The sequence below is a fragment of the Mustela lutreola genome, chromosome 17 (genome assembly GCF_030435805.1).
Source record: "Mustela lutreola isolate mMusLut2 chromosome 17, mMusLut2.pri, whole genome shotgun sequence".
Taxonomy (NCBI): domain Eukaryota; kingdom Metazoa; phylum Chordata; class Mammalia; order Carnivora; family Mustelidae; genus Mustela; species Mustela lutreola.
Window position 1 is genome coordinate 23394778 of NC_081306.1, and position 15366 is coordinate 23410143.

General features: G+C 51.9%; 1 protein-coding gene across 3 annotated transcripts; it reads right to left on the reverse strand.

Annotated features, from left to right (window-relative positions):
- Positions 1 to 14817, reverse strand: DECR2 (2,4-dienoyl-CoA reductase 2). Of its 3 annotated transcripts, none has more exons than XR_009349098.1 (9): positions 14537 to 14817; positions 6897 to 6965; positions 5706 to 5757; positions 5031 to 5166; positions 3473 to 3597; positions 3308 to 3401; positions 2997 to 3101; positions 2312 to 2479; positions 1 to 1204 (listed from the first exon to the last, which is right to left on the reverse strand). XR_009349098.1 is itself a non-coding variant. In XM_059154079.1 (9 exons), exons 1-8 carry the CDS (start codon positions 14614 to 14616, stop codon positions 2312 to 2314), a joined length of 879 nt encoding a protein of 292 aa, XP_059010062.1. In that variant the 5' UTR covers positions 14617 to 14813; the 3' UTR covers positions 1 to 1204. The 3 variants fall into 3 exon arrangements, 2 of the variants coding, with proteins under 2 accessions (XP_059010062.1, XP_059010063.1); XM_059154079.1 differs by having other exon boundaries at positions 2312 to 2529; positions 14537 to 14813; XM_059154080.1 differs by lacking the exon at positions 6897 to 6965 and having other exon boundaries at positions 2312 to 2529; positions 14537 to 14813.
- Between the last annotated feature and the right edge of the window lie 549 nt (positions 14818 to 15366).

Consider the following 15366-nt stretch of genomic DNA (forward strand, 5'->3'; position numbering starts at 1 on the left):
TTTTTTTTTTAAGATTTTATTTATTTATTTGACAGAGAGAGAGATCACAAGTAGGCAGAGAGGCAGGCAGAGAGAGGGGGAAGCAGGCTCCCTGCTGAGCACAGAGCCCAACTCAGGGCTCCATCCCAGGACCCTGGGACCATGACCTGAGCAGAAGGAAGGGGCTTTAGCCCACTGCATGCCCCTAGGGACATGCATTTAATGGCACAATGCAAACTGGTGGTACAGACAGGGAGGGCACTGCGTGCCCGGCCAGACCACAGCTGGGAGCGCCTCCTGTACAAGGGCACCTCAGAGCTTCTAACAAACAGCACAGAAAACAAATCCTAGGGTCCAAGGGGTTCCCTTAGGTCCTGGCCTGAATGCCAAAGAGTGATCATCAAAGGAACAAATGAGAGCTAGAATTTTCTGACCCCTCTGGGCCAATGAGAGGCTGCTGGTGACAATGGCCAGCTGGAGGGCCTAGAAAGTGAGGCCCTGAATGGCACAGGACTCAACCACCTGGGATATCCCAGCAAAGGACAGACTCCAGGGCAGATGGGGGGAAAACCCAGTCCATGTCACCAACGGCTGAGAGGGATGGGTGGTCCCCAGCCAGGGGATCCCATGGTAGTCCAACACCTTGGCGAGGAGATTCAGGATGCCAGGCTTGGGGCAGGAGGGATCAAACACGCTTCTCTAGCCTCCCTGGTCTGGCTTCCCCTTGTGGAGTAAGACCCCCAAGCGGAAGAGCAAGGAAGGGAAGACGGGGGGCCTGAAACACCCTGCTTTCTGCAGACAGGCAGTAGGGCCACCACAGGACCCCCAGGGGACACAGGAAGGAAGACAACAAAGGCCTCCCAGGCTGAGGCGAGGCAGGGCAGTTGGGGGGACAGCCACCGACCACAGGCCAGCTCCCCAGGGAGTTCCAGAACATCCCAGTGCCCCTGACAGACATCCACAGGGTGCAGGCCGGCGAGCAGGGGCCTCACTGCCTGATCACTCCCAACTGAGTACGGGAGACGGGGCTGTGGGGAGGGAATGTGGACACAGCCGAGTTCCCAGAGGACGGGCCAGTGTCCGGCTGAAATGCTGCTGAGACTGTCCAGTGTGGCGGTGGGAGGCAGCCCTTCAAGGAGCACGGCAGGAGCCGTCCCAGAAGTCCTCGGGAGACGGTGGACCAGCTTTCCTTCAGAACACTTCCTTTGCTTCAGACATCCAGGGCCTGTCAGAAATGATGCCAAGGTCACAGAGGCAGACCGAGGGGCACCAGCTTCCGCCTTCTCCACTCACCCTGGACAGCACCCGAGGGGCCAGTCGAGAGTAGGAAGAATGCTGCGGGTCCCCCTCAGTGCCCAGAGAGGGCGGCGGCAGCCAGGCCCTGTGTACCCCTGGGTGTCGGTGGTAGGGGGGGATGTGGGGGACAGACACCGTCATCCCTTCTGCGGTCTCCCAGAGCTCCCCAAGATGAGTGTTCCCAGTGACTAGGGGCCAGCCTGGGGCCCACACCCTCCCGCTGCCTGGCCACCCACATGCCATGAGCCCTGAGAACCTGTCTGCCGGCAACCAAACCACAGGAGGCTTCCAAAGACGGGCTTCTCAGCATCACCTGTGTCCTCCAACAAACGTGCCTCCGGGAAAACTGCTCCAACCATGACTTCGTGGTGTGACCATATGCTGTGAGCCTCTGGGTGTCCCTCCACCACATCCACCCCAGAGACAGGACAGGAGCTGGCCACAGCCCTACAGTGCTTCTGCCACCAGCCCACACTGGGAACCCAAGAGGCTTGAGGGACAGAGGAGCTCAGAGACCCAACCACGTCCTCAGCCTTCTTCCAAGGAACCCGCTGCTCAGAGAAGTAGGGTCTGCAGGCCTCACAGGCTGGCCCCGACACGGGGTTAGGGGGAGAGAAGTGGAAGGTAGAGAGCAATGGCAACCCCCCTTCCTCACGGCCCAGCAGGCCCTCAGGCCTCCACAGGGGGTCACTAGTGGAGCTCCCAAAGAGAGGGGTTCCCATCCCCAGCAGGCAAGCCATGCCTGTCCTGATTTGCAGGGAGACCTGAAGTCTGGGGTGCAGCTCCATTGGGCTGGGCCCCTCCCAGCACCACTCAACTGTTCAAGAAGGCCCCTCCCCAGCCCTGCCCTACATACAGTTTGGTCTGTTGGGGTAGCCAAAACCCAAAAGTGCCCCAAAAAGTACTAAAAATATACCAAGGGATTCAGGGGAGACACATCAGGGCCCAAAACAGTGAACATCAGCCCGTTGGATGGGAGTTTCAGGACAGGGCCCAGGGACAGAGTGACCTCCAGAAGGTGAGGGCAGCACATCACCTAGAGCTTAGCAGAGAAGGACGCGAAATCTGCCAGCAACTTGAGGTCGTTGGGGAATGTCAGCCACGCCCCGCCGTCAACCACCAGCACGGCGCCCGTCACGTAGGATGCCAAAGGGCTGGCCAGGAACAGTGCACCGTGGGCGACTTCGGTCTTGTTGCCCAGCCTCTGCAGGGGGATGGCCAGAGTCTTTGTGCTGACACTGGCCTGGGAGCCGACTGGAAGGGCAGAAGGAGACTCAGCCCCATGAACCCTAGGCCCCAAGCCCTCCCCTCTCCTCTGTCCAGCTCTCCCTAAAGCACACCCAGGAGCACTGAGGGCACTGTTAGCCCTACCCTGACAGAGCAGGAAGGCAAGGTCTGGCCACGGCCGCAGGGCCAGCACACAGCTCTGACGCACACTCTGTCAAGGTCCTGGAAGCCCTAATGGGGGCCCCCCTTTGTGTCTGGCCCGAGGCCAGAGGCTCTGCGGCCTCTATCTCCAAGGAGCAGCTGCCTACATCTGGCCAACCACTAGTCTCTCGCAGGCGTGCTCCCCAAGAACAGCCAAGACTTGGCTTGAAGACCACCTCTTTGCTGGCCCTGGGAGCCATGAGGAAGTGGTCCTTCACTTGGGCCTGTCCCAGCCGGGTGGGAGAGGGTCCCATGGAGGCACTGTGGGGCTCGGGGCTCCCCAAGGGGCTTACCCAGCCGCCGAAAGCCCTCTGTGCCACTGATGGGGCCAGGGGCGAGGCTGTTGACACGGATGTTCTGGGGACCCCACTCCACAGCCAAGTGCCGTGTCATTGCATCTGCAGAGAAGACAGGCAGGCATGAGAGGAGACACAGGGCTGTTCCACTTTTTGTGATGGCTCAGCTGTGAGCTGGGGCTCAGGACCACCCCACTCCACTGCCCACCGCTGGGCTTAGCTTCACTAAGACACTATTGGCTTCCAGGGACAGGCAGGGGAGGGACCCAAGGGAGCCCAGGCAAGCAGAGCAGAGGGGGTGCCCGTACCCACAGCTGCCTTGGCCGAGCCGGCATGCACTTGAAGCACCTGCCCCCGGATCCCCAGTGTCGCAGTGATATTCACGATCACCCCTCCATGGTCCTGTAACACAAGGGGGCGTGCAGTGAGTGGATGGCCAGAGGATACGGCTCCCAGGCAGAAGGGACACTCACCCTGAAGAACTTCTCATAAAGCACACGAGATGCATTGAAGGTGCCCAAGGTGTCGATGTCCATCACGGTCTTGAAGGCGTTGAAGGACAACGCACTGGCAGGGCACAGGAAGTTTCCAGCTGCACCTGCAGGGTGCAAGAAGATAGCGGCTGGCGTCCGGGCCCCAGGCAGTTAGGACACATGGGCCCTCAGGGTGGTCCAGGCTGGACAGGGAAGGGGCCTGAGCACTTGGGTAACCTCTTGAAGGATGGGGCAGGATGGGTATCATGGGCTGAATTATGTCCCTCAGAAATACATGCTGAGGGGGTACCCGGGGTACCCAGTCAATTAAGCATCTGACTCGATTTCAGCTCAGTTGTGAGACTGAGCCCCAGGTCGGGCTCTGCACGGAGCATGGAGCCTCCTTAAGACTCTCTCTCCTCCCTGCGTCTAAAAATAATAATAATAATAATAATAATAATAATAATACTGGTGATAGGAGTGGAAAGTCGGCTTCTCCCTGCCCCTTAGCTCCTCTTCCTGCACATGAGCACGCTCCCTCTCTCTCGTCAATAAAATCTTTAAATAACAACAACAATAGTTTTTACACACATGCTAAAATTCGAATCCCTGGTGTGTGTGAATGTGACCTTATTTGGGAATAGGATCTTTGCAGATGCAATCGAGTCAAGAGAGGCCACCGAGGGTCAGGGGCCTAAATCCAAGGCCTGGTGTCCTCCTAAGAAAAGCAGAAAAGACACAGAGACGCATGGGGGAGGCCACACAGAGAGGCCCCAAGCCAAGGGGCACCGAGGACTGCCAGCAACACCAGAAGCTGAGAGAAAGGGCCGGGACAGACCCTGCCCGGGACCCTCCAACACCTTGGTTTTGGATTTGTGCCCTCATGAGAATGAGAGAACATGTTTCTCCTATTCTAAGCTATTCAGCTCGTGGTGCCTTGTTAGCAGCAGGAAACCAACACACCCCATGTTTTTAAAAGGGAATTTCAGGGCACCTGAGTGGCTCAGTGGGTTAAATCACTGCCTTCGGCTCAGATCATGGTCCCAGGGTCCTGGGATCGAGCCCCACATCGGGCTTTCTGCTCAGCAGGGAGCCTGCTTCCCCCTCTCTCTGCCTGCTTGTGACCTCTCTGTCAAATAAATAAATAATAAAATCTTTAAAAAAAAAAAAAAAAAAAAAAAGGGAATTTCAGCAAAGAATGAACCTTGGTGGTTGGCAGGACCGAGCTCACTGGGACATCAACTCCAGTGGACGCGAGCTGCCCACACCAGGGGGCGCTGTGTGTGCGGACACGTGGAATTCTAGGTACCGGCTGCTCTAGTTCCCTATAAATCTAAAACTTGACCAAACAAATTGTCCATTTCTTCTTTTTTCTTTTTAAAGGGAGAATTTTGGGCCATGAGAGTGCTCTGACTCCTAGGATCTCCACTTGGGCCATGACCGCACAGACCCAGACTGTGCCTGGGACCTGGAACAGGAGTTCTGAGGCCCCTGAGCAGGGAGGTCTGGTACTGCCCACCCATGAGGAGCCCCTGGGTGTCACCCAGCAGCCACTCACAGTTGACAAGAATGTCGATCTTCCCGAACTCCCTCAGTGCCTGGTCCACAGCAGCTGTGATGGCAGGGAGAGCCCGAACGTCCAGAGATAAAGGGAGGCACCGCTGGCCGGTGGCAGCAGCCAGCTTTCTGGCAGCCTAGAAGCCAGACAGGAAGAGAGGTGGGCAGCAGCCCAGTGACTTCTGAGCCTGATGTGGCCAGATGATGCTGGAAAGCCAGGGTGTGCTGCTGGACCCCACTTTGGGAAGGCATAGCTGGCAAGTGGCCACTCTGTGGGGCCACTCTCTTCCCCTGTCCCTGGGATTCTCCTTCCCTATTACCTCCAGGCCACTGGTCCCTGCTCATGGGTCAACGGCAGCTCCAGGTGGCATCTGGATCCTGCCCAGAGACCAGCTGCAGCAGCGGCGAGAGTCTCCTCCCAGGTGGACGTGATAGGCAAACCACCCTCAAAACCTTTTTGGGCTGAGAGCCCTCTCAGAGCCACAGAACTACCCACCCAACCACAGAGCCTCCTTCCAACAAGGAAACGTTGTAAGAATCTGGGGTATCCCTGGGAGGCACTTGCACGGAAGCTGCCTGTTTGTTGGGGAAGCGGGTTTTGGTGTCACCATCTTCTGGGCCTCAGGACCTCCCAGAGCCACCCATGGATGTGGTGGACACAGGAGAGACCCCTCACCTTTGACACTCTTGGAAGGCTTCTGCTGGCGATGACCGTGTGGCAACCATGCCTGCAAAGCCAGAGGGCAGGCGTGAGGGGGGACAAGGTGCAGGAGGGCAGGCGTGAGGGCACCAAGGTGCAGGGACACACCCAGGTGGTCTCGCGCCCACTGCTCTAGGCGGAGTTCCTTTCCCCCAGGGATCTCAGGCTGAAGCACCAGCCCAGGGCCAAAGGCATGGCCTGCAGAGAGCACAGGGGCTTGAGCAAAGCTGAGTGGTGCCCACCCTGGGGTCCGCCATCTGGGTCTCCCTGGCATGGGGTAGCCCAGCCCCGCAGAGCTGTGGGCCCTACGCCCAGCAGCACCTGCGCAGCACTGCAGCAGCCGGGAGCCTCAGATGCACAAACCAGGCGACTGCATGGGGCCTGCAGGGTTCCCCTGGCCTCTCCCTGAGGTCAGACTGGAGGACAGGGAGGGCCCACTCCAAGGCCAGAGCACCCTCCCTGCCTCACCGCCTGACAGACTCAGTCTCACAGGAAGGCCGGCAGCTACCACCTGCTAAGGAGATCCCACCTAAGCCGAGAAATGACCCTCAGCACAGATGGCCACACTCGACTCAGAGAAGCAACATGCACAAAGCCAGCAGCCTGGACAATGAACCCACCTGCGATGGACGAGTTCCCACATCTCATCCAGTGAGACCTACCCCTCTGGTATGGAAAGTGGGGGCCTGGAGAAAAACTGGGAAGGGATCCCTAGGATATCAACAGGCTTTCTCTTTCCCCCAACCCAATCTAATTCTGGCCCTTTCCTGGGTGGGGGTCACAAGCGGTTGACGTGGACATAAGCTCACAAATCTCATGTCTCAAGAGACACTGTGCTCTGCACACTGCTGGGGTCAACTTGGCTCACCCCAACCCTGGCTTGGCAAAACCCCAGGGAGCCTGGCAGTAGAGTTACCTCAACCTGTTGAACCCTTCCTCTTTGTACAAGTGGGGGTGCTGAGGCTCAACTAATCTCTAGGAGGAGACCCCAGAGTCCTGCCTCCTCCGGGAAAGCATGTGACCCCATTCAGATGCTCCCTGATAGCCTGTTGCCTGGAGCAGCTCCTGCCACCCAGGAGCACCTTGCCCAGGGTCCAGCAGAGCCCATGCAAGGTGGAGTGAGTTTCGGGGAGTAGGAGAACACAGAGGACACAGAGGAGAGCTCACCGCATAAAAATCTCAGCAATCCGGAACCCGATCCCAGAGCCACCACCTGTGATGAAGGCCACTTTGTCCCTAAGAAAACAGGAGGCACTTTAAAGAGATAGATCCCGGGGGGCTTGGGTGGCTCAGTGGGTTAAGCCTCTGCCTTCGGCTGAGGTCATGATCTCAGGGTCCTGGGATCGAGCCCCACTTCGGGCTCTCTGCTCAGCAGGGAGCCTGCTTCCCCCTCTCTCTCTGCCTGCCTCTCTGCCTACCTGTGATCTCTGTCTGTCAAATAAATAAATAAAATCTTTAAAAAAAAATAAAGAGATAGATCCCTACTTTTCTAATAAATGGACCAAAATACACACAGGGTCCAGTGTTTTGCTTGGCTCTCTACACCTCTTTCTCTCTCTTTTTTTGATTTTGGGTCTCTTGATTTATTTAATGTATATTTCTCTGAGTTCATTCTTGGCATTTTAGCATTTTGTTTTCTCCTTCATCTATTCTTCTCTGGACAGAAAAACAAGACAGAAAAACTCACCTCAAAAAAGAGAACAAGAGGCAGTGCTGACTGCCAGGACCTAATCAGCGTGGGCATCAGTAAGACGCCAGAATGAGCATTCAGAATAGCAACTGTAAAGATACTAGCTGGGCTTGAAACAAGCAAAGATACTACAGAATCCCTTTCTGGAGAAATGAAAGAACTCTAATATAAACAAGTCAGAATCAAAAAGGCTATTAATGAGATGCAACCAAAAATGGAGGCTCTAACTGCTAGGAAAAATGAGGCAGAGGAGAGAATCAGTGATGCAGAAGACAAAATGATGGCGAATACGGGAACTGAGAAAAAGAGATAAACAGCCACTGAACCACAAAGGGAGAATCTGAGAGATAAGTGATACCATAAAGCAAAACAATATTGGAATAACTGGGATCCCAGATGAAGAAGAAAGAGAGAGAGAGTTATAGAAGGTATATTGGAGCAAACTATAGCTCCCAATGAGCCAATCTTGCAAAGGAAACCAACATTCAAGTCCAGGAGGCAGAGAAGCACCCCCTCAAAATCAATAAAAGTAAGTTGATATCTGTGGAAAGCAGCTCAGGACAAGAGAGAGAAACCTACAAGGGCAGAAACATTAGATTGGCAGCAGACCTTTCCACAGAGACCTGGCAGGCCAGAAAGGACGGGCATGACCTATTCAGGGCTAAATGAGAAAAATATGCAGCCAAGAATACTTTATCCAGCTAGGCTGTCACTCAGAATAGAAGCTGTGATCAAAACTTTCCTGGACAGGGGCGCCTGGGTGGCTCAGTGGGTTAAGCCGCTGCCTTCGGCTCAGGTCATGATCCCAGGGTCCTGGGATCGAGCCCCGCATCGGGCTCTCTGCTCAGCAGGGAGCCTGCTTCCTCCTCTCTCTGCCTGCCTCTCTGCCTGCTTGTGATCTCTCTCTGTCAAATAAATAAATGAAATTAAAAAAAAAAAAAAAAAACTTTCCTGGACAAACAGAAACTAAAAGAATTTATAATCACCAAACCAGCCCTACAAGAAATATTAAAGAGGATCCTTTGAGCAAAGGGAGAGCTCAAAAGTAACAAAGACCAGAAAGGAACAGAGATAATCTACAGGAACAGCAACTGTACAAGTAATACAATGGCACTGAAGTCATATCTTTCAATAATCACTCTGAATGTAAATGGACTAAATGTTCCAATCAAAAGGGGATATCAGACTGAATAAAGAAAAAAAAAGAGAAAAACCCGCAAGACCTGTCCATATGCTGTCTATAAGACACTCATCTCAGACCCAAAGATTGAAAGCGAGGGGGCAGGTAACAATTTACCATGCTAATGGACCTCAAAAGAAAGCTGGGGTACCAATCCTCCTATCAGATAAATTCGATTTTAAGCCAAAAACTATAATGATAGATGAGGAAGGACACTGTATCATGCTTAAAGGGTCCGTCCAACAAGAAAATCTAACAGTTGTAAATATTTATGCCCCTAACATGGGAGCAGCTAATGATATAAACCAATTAATAACAAAATTAAAGAAACATATTGATAGCAATACAATAATAGTAGGGGACTTTAACACCTCCTCACTGTAATGAACAGATCATCTCATCAGAAGATCAACCAGGAAGCAAGGGCCTTAAATCACACATTTGGACCAGATGGACATCACAGATATATTCAGAGCATTCCATCCCAAACAGCAAAATACACTTTCTTCTCTAGTGCACATGGAACATTCTCCAGATTAGATCATGTCCAGGGTCACAAATCAGGTCTCAACTGGTACCAAAAGATGGGATCATTTCCTGCATATTTTCAGACCACAATGCTCTGAAGCTAGAACTCAATCATAAGAGGAAATTTGGAAAGAACTCAAATCCATGGAGGCTAAAGCGCATCCTACTGAAGAATGAATGGGTCAACCAGGAAATTAAAGAAAAACTGAAAAATTCATGGAAACAAATGAAAATGAAAACACAACTGTTCAAAACCTTTGGGATACAGCAAAGGCAGTCCCAAGAAGAAAATATATAGTGATACAAGCCTTTCTCAAGAAACAAGAAAGATCTCAAATACACTACCTAACCCTACACCTAAAGGAGCTAGAAAAAAGAACAGCAAATAAAGCCTAAAGCCAGCGAGACAAGAGTAATAATAAAGATCAGAACAGAAATCAATGAAATAGAAACCAAAAGAACAGTAGAACAAATCAACGAAACCAGTTCTTTGGGAAACCAAAGAACCAGTTCTTTGAAAGAATTAAAAGACTGAATAGCCCCTGGCCAGACTTGTCAACAAGAAAAGAGAAAGGATCCAAATAAATGAAATCATGAATGAAAGAGGAGAAATCACACCCACCACTGAAGAAACACAAACAATTACAAGAACATATTATGAGCAACTGTACGCCAACATATTAGTCAACGTGGAAGAGATGGATGCATTCCCAGAAACAGAAACAACCAAAACTGAACCGAGAAGAAAGGAAACCTGAAGAAGCCCACAGTCAGCAGGGAAATTGAAGCAGTCATCAAAAACCCCCCAGGAAGGGAGCCTGGCTGGCTCAGTGGGTTAAGCCTCTGCCTTCAGCTCAAGTCATGATCTCAGGGTCCTAGGATCGAACCCTGCATTGGGCTCTCTGCTCGGCGGGGAGACTGCTTCCTCCTCTCTCTGTGTCAAATAAATAAATAAATAATATAAATATATAAAAATATATATAAATAAAATAAATAAAAATCTTTGTAAAAAAATAAATAAAAGGATGACTCACCATGACCAACTGGGATTTATTTCAGGGCTACAAGGTTGGTTCAAAATCCGCAAATCAACCAATGTGATACAATACATTAATAAAAGAAAGAAAAAGAACCACATGATACTCTCAATAGATGCTGAAAAAGCATTTGACAAAGTACAGCAAAACTCTTCACAGTGTAGGGATGGAGGGTACATACCTCAAGATCATCAAAGCCATCTATGAAAAACCCACAGCGAATATCATTCTCAATGGGGAAAAACTGACAGCTTTTTCCTCTAAGGTCAGGAACACGGCAGGGATGTCCACTATCACCACTGCTGTTCAACATAGTAGTAGAACTCCCAGCCTCAGCAATCAGACAACAAAAAGAAATGAAAGGCATCCAAATCAGCAAAGCAAGAGTCATACTTTCACTCTCTGCAGATGATAGGATACTGTATGTGGAAAACCCAAAAGACTCCACTCCAAATCTGCTAGAACATGTACAGGAATTCAGTAAAGTGTCAGGATATAAAATCAATGCACAGAAATCAGTTGCATTTGTCTACAGCAACAATGCGACAGAGGAAAGAGAAATTAAGGAGTCAATCCCATTTACAATTGTACCCAAAACCCATAAGATACCTAGAAATAAAAGAGGCAAAGAGTCTGTACTCAGAAAACTATAAGGTACTCTTAAAGAAATTGAGGAAGACACAAAGAAATGGAAAAACGTTCCATGCTCATGAACTGGAAGAACAAATATTGTGAAAATGTCTATGCTACCTAAACCAATCTACACATTTAATGCAATCCCTATCAAAATTCCATCAATTTTTTTCAAAGAAATGGAACAAATAACCCTAAAATTTATATGGAACCAGAAAAGACCTCAAATAATCAAAGGAATGTTGAAAAAGAAAACCAAAGCTGGAGGCATCACAATTCCAGACTTCAAGCTCTATTACAAAGCTGTCATCATCAAGACAGCATAGTACTGGCACAAAAACAGACACACAGATCAATGGAACAGAACAGAGAGCCCAGAAGTGGACCCTGAACTCTGTGGTCAACTAATCTTCAACAAAGCAGGAAAGAATGTCCAATGGAAAAAAGCCAGTCTCTTCAACAAATGGTGTTGGGAAAATTGGAAAGCCACATGCAGAAGAATGAAGCTGGACCATTTCCTTACACACACGCAAAAATAGACTCAAAATGGATGAAAGACCGCAATGTGAGACAGGAATCCATCCAATTCCTTGAGGAGAACATAGGCAGATACCTCTTCGACCTCAGCCGCAGCACCTTCTTCCTAGAAACATCGCCAAAGGCAAGGGAACCAAGGGCCAAAATGAACTACTGGGACTTCATCAAGATCAAAATTTTAAATCAAAAGCTTTTAGACACCAAAGAAAAGTCAAAAAACCCAAAGACATCTGACAAAACGGAAGGAGATATTTGCAAACGTCTTTTTTTTTTTTTTAGGTTTTATTTATTTATTTGACAGTGAGATCACAAGTAGGCAGAAAGGCAGGCGGTTGTTGGGGGGAGGCAGACTCCCTGCTGAGCAGAGAGCCTGATGTGGGGCTCAATCCCAGGACCCTGAGATCATGACCTGAGCCGAAGGCAGAGGCTTATCCCACTGAGCCACCCAGGCACCCCAATATTTGCAATGGTCTTATCAGATAAAGGGTTAGTATCCAGAATCTATAAAGAACTTATCGCAGATGCCAAGGTGTTCCATTGGTTAAGCATCTGCCTTTGCTCAGGTAATGATTCCAGAGTCCTGGAACTGAGCCTGGCAGGTATCAGGCTCCTTGCTCAGCAGAGTCTGCTTCTCCCTCTGCTGGCCACTCACCCTGCTCGTGCACTCACAGTCTCTCGCCGACAATTTAAAAAAAGAAAGAAAGAAACTAACCCTAAGAACAAATAATTCAACCAAGAAATAGGCAAAAAACACGAACAGACATTTCTCTACAGAAGACATACAAATGCTTAACAGACATGAAAAAATGCTCCACATCACTTGCCATCAGAGAAGTACAAACCAAAACCACCACGAAACGATACCTCACACCAGTCAGAATGGCTAAAATTAGCAAATCAAGAAATGACACATGCTGGTGAGAATGCGGAGAAAGGGGAACCCTCCTACACTGTTGGTGGAAATGCAGGCTGGTGCAGCCGCTCTGGAAAACAGCATGGAGCTTCCTCAAAAGGTGAAAAAACAGAGCTATCCTACGACCCAGCAATTGCATTCCTGGATATTTACCCCAAAAATACAAATGTAGTGATGTGAAGGGGCACCTCCTCCCCAGTGTTTATAGCAGCAATGTCCACAATAGCCAAAGTATGGAAAGAGCCCAGATGTCCACATACACACAATAGAAAATTACACAGCCATCAAAAAATTAAATCCCTATGTCATTAATTACCATAAATATAAGTGGCATAATATTCCACTAATAAAAAAAAAGATTTCCGGGGCACCTGGGTGGCTTAGTCATTAAGCAACTGCCTTCAGCTCAGGTCATGATCCTGGGGTCCTGGGATCAAGGCCTGAGTTAGACTTCCTGCTCCTTGAGAAATGCCGAAATGCCTGCTTCTCCCTCTCCCTCTGCCAGCTGCTCCCCTTGTTTCTGCACTGCTTCAAGTAAATAAATAAATAATCTAAAAAATAAAAATAAAAAACAAAGACTTCCGTGCTAGTTTTAAATACATGGGGCGCCTGGGTGGCTCAGTCAGTTAAGCTTCTGACTCTTGATTTTGGCTCAGGTCATGATCTTAGGGCTGTGTGTGGGGAGTCTGCATGAGATTCTCTCCTTTTCCTTCTGCCTGCCCCACCTCTGTTCCTGCATGCACACACGCACGTGTGCACACTCTCTAAAATAAATAAATCTTTAAGATGCATGTGTAGGGCACCTGGGTGGCTCAGTAGGTTAAGCCGCTGCCTTCGGCTCAGGTCATGATCTCAGGGTCCTGGGATCGAGTCCCGCATGAGCTCTCTGCTCAGCAGGGAGCCTGCTTCCCTCTCTCTCTGCCTGCCTCTCCGTCTACTTGTGATTTCTCTCTGTCAAATAAATAAATAAAATCTTTAAAAATAAATACATAAATAAAATAAAATGCATGTGTATATTTAATAAAAAACTGAAATCTTGGGGCGCCTGGGTGGCTCAGTGGGTTTAACCCTCTGCCTTCTGCTCAGGTCATGATCCCAGGGTCCTGGGATTGAGCCCCACATCGGGCTCTGCTCAGCTGGGAGCCTGCTTCCTCCTCTCTCTCTGCCTGCCTTTCTGCCTACTTGTGATCTCTCTGTCAAGTAAATAAATAAAATATTTAAAAAAAAAGAAAAAAGGAAAAAGAGAAAGAAATCTTGCTATTCGCAACAACGTGGATGGAAGTAGAGAGTATTACGGTAAGTGAAGTAAGTCCGTCAAAGATAATGACCAAACGATCCCACTAACAGGTGGAATTTAAGAAACAAAACAGGATCATGGGGAAGAGAAGGAAAAATAGAACAAGAGGAAATCAGAGAGGGAGACAAACCCTGAGAGCCTCTTAACTATAGTAAAGAAACTGAGGGCTGCTGGAGGGGAGGGCGGTGGGCGGAGAGGGCACCTCGATGGTGGACAGAAAAGGCAGATGACTCCGCGAGCACTGGGAGTTTTATGAGACTGACTGATCGCTGATCCCTACCTCGGAAACCAGGAATACACTCTATGCTCACTAACTGAATTTAAATTTGAAAAGATAAATTACTTGAAATTTTAAAAAATTTAAAATTTAAAATTTAAGAAAAAAAAAAAGGAACAGTCAGAATAAAAATCACGAAATTCTAAGAGAGAGAGCGCGCGAGCGCGAGCGATCCCCGCAGACCCGGGGCGGGAGGAAGCTCTTGACCGTCCACTGCGCGCTCCCAGAGGCCGAGCTGATGGCCAGGGACGGGGGGAGGCTGCAAGGCGGCTCGACGCTCCTTGCTCGAGTCCGCAGCCCCCGGCTTCTGGGGCTCCGCGGAAAACGGTCTCACTGCGAGAAGCTCCGCTCAGAGCTACGAGCTACCGGGCGCCTGAGGGCTCGCGGCGGAGCCGAGACCGCGTCCCGGGCCCGAGTTCAAGCCGCGCGGGGCACGGAGCCTGCCCGGGACGGGCAAGTCATCAAGTCCTCCGCAGAGCGCGGCTCCGGAAACAGACGAGCGCCCGCCACGGCCCCTGAGCCCCCCGCTTTCCAGGACCGCCGCCCGGAGCCCCCAACCCAGACACGGACGCGGCCGACAGAGCGAAGCGGCGCAGACCACCGGCGTCCCCACGCCCCGCGGCGCCCGCACCACCTCCGCAGAGGCCGCCCCGGCCCCCGCCCCGGGATCCCCACCCCGTAACCCCCACCCCGTGACCCCCACCCCCGCCCTCACTGCAGCAGGTCGGGGCAGAAGTGATGGCGGTACTCAGGGAGACACTCGTCCTCGCTAACGTCGGGCGGCGGCTGGGCCATGGCGCTCGGTGCGCGCGGCGAGGACGGCTGAGACCGGACCGGTCGGGAACCCGAGCGCCTTCGACACCCGCCACGCTTGCCGGCCGTCAACCCCTACAACGGCGGGGGACCGAAGTCCAGGGTGCGGCCCACTGCGTACGACGGCTCCGCCCGCACCGCCCCCAGCCACCGCCTCTTCCGCCCAGGACTCCACGCCCACGGAGCCCGACGGCACCACCCCCCAGCCACCTCCTCTTCCGCCCATGACGCCCCGCCCACGGCGCCCGACGGCACCGCCCGCCCCGCCCCCAGCTTCCTCCTCTGTCGCCCAGGACGCCCCGCCTATGGCGCCCGACGACTCCGCCCGCCCCGCCCCCAGTCACCTCCTCTTCCGCCCAGGACGCCCCGCCCACGGCGCCTAACTACCCCCGCCACATCCCCCTCCTCTTCCGACTAGGGCGTCCGCCCACGGAGTCCGAAGACTCCGCCCACAGACTCCTCCTGTTACTCCCCGGACGCTCCGATAGCACCGCCTACAGGCACCACCTCTTCCGCCCAGGACGACCCGCCACAACCACCTCCGCTTCCGCCCAGGACGCCCCGCCTACGATGTCCGAAGGCCCCGCCCACAGCCACTTCCTCTTCCTCCCTCCTCCCCGCCCCCCGCCCCCCGCCACTACCTCTTCCGCCCAGGACGCCCCGCCTGTGGCGCCGGAAGACAAGCCCCTCCCGTAGCTGCCTCCTGTTCATCCTAGGACACCCCGCTAGCCC

Excerpts from the sequence above, each read along its gene's own strand:
- DECR2 (XM_059154079.1), bottom strand. The coding sequence starts at position 14,616 with ATGGCCCAGCCGCCGCCCGACGTTAGCGAGGACGAGTGTCTCCCTGAG. Across the intron at positions 3,598-5,030 it reads GATCGACATTCTTGTCAACT|GTGCAGCTGGAAACTTCCTG; the intron begins GTGAGTGGCTGC and ends TGCACCCTGCAG. Across the intron at positions 3,102-3,307 it reads CTCGGCCAAGGCAGCTGTGG|ATGCAATGACACGGCACTTG; the intron begins GTACGGGCACCC and ends TCTTCTCTGCAG.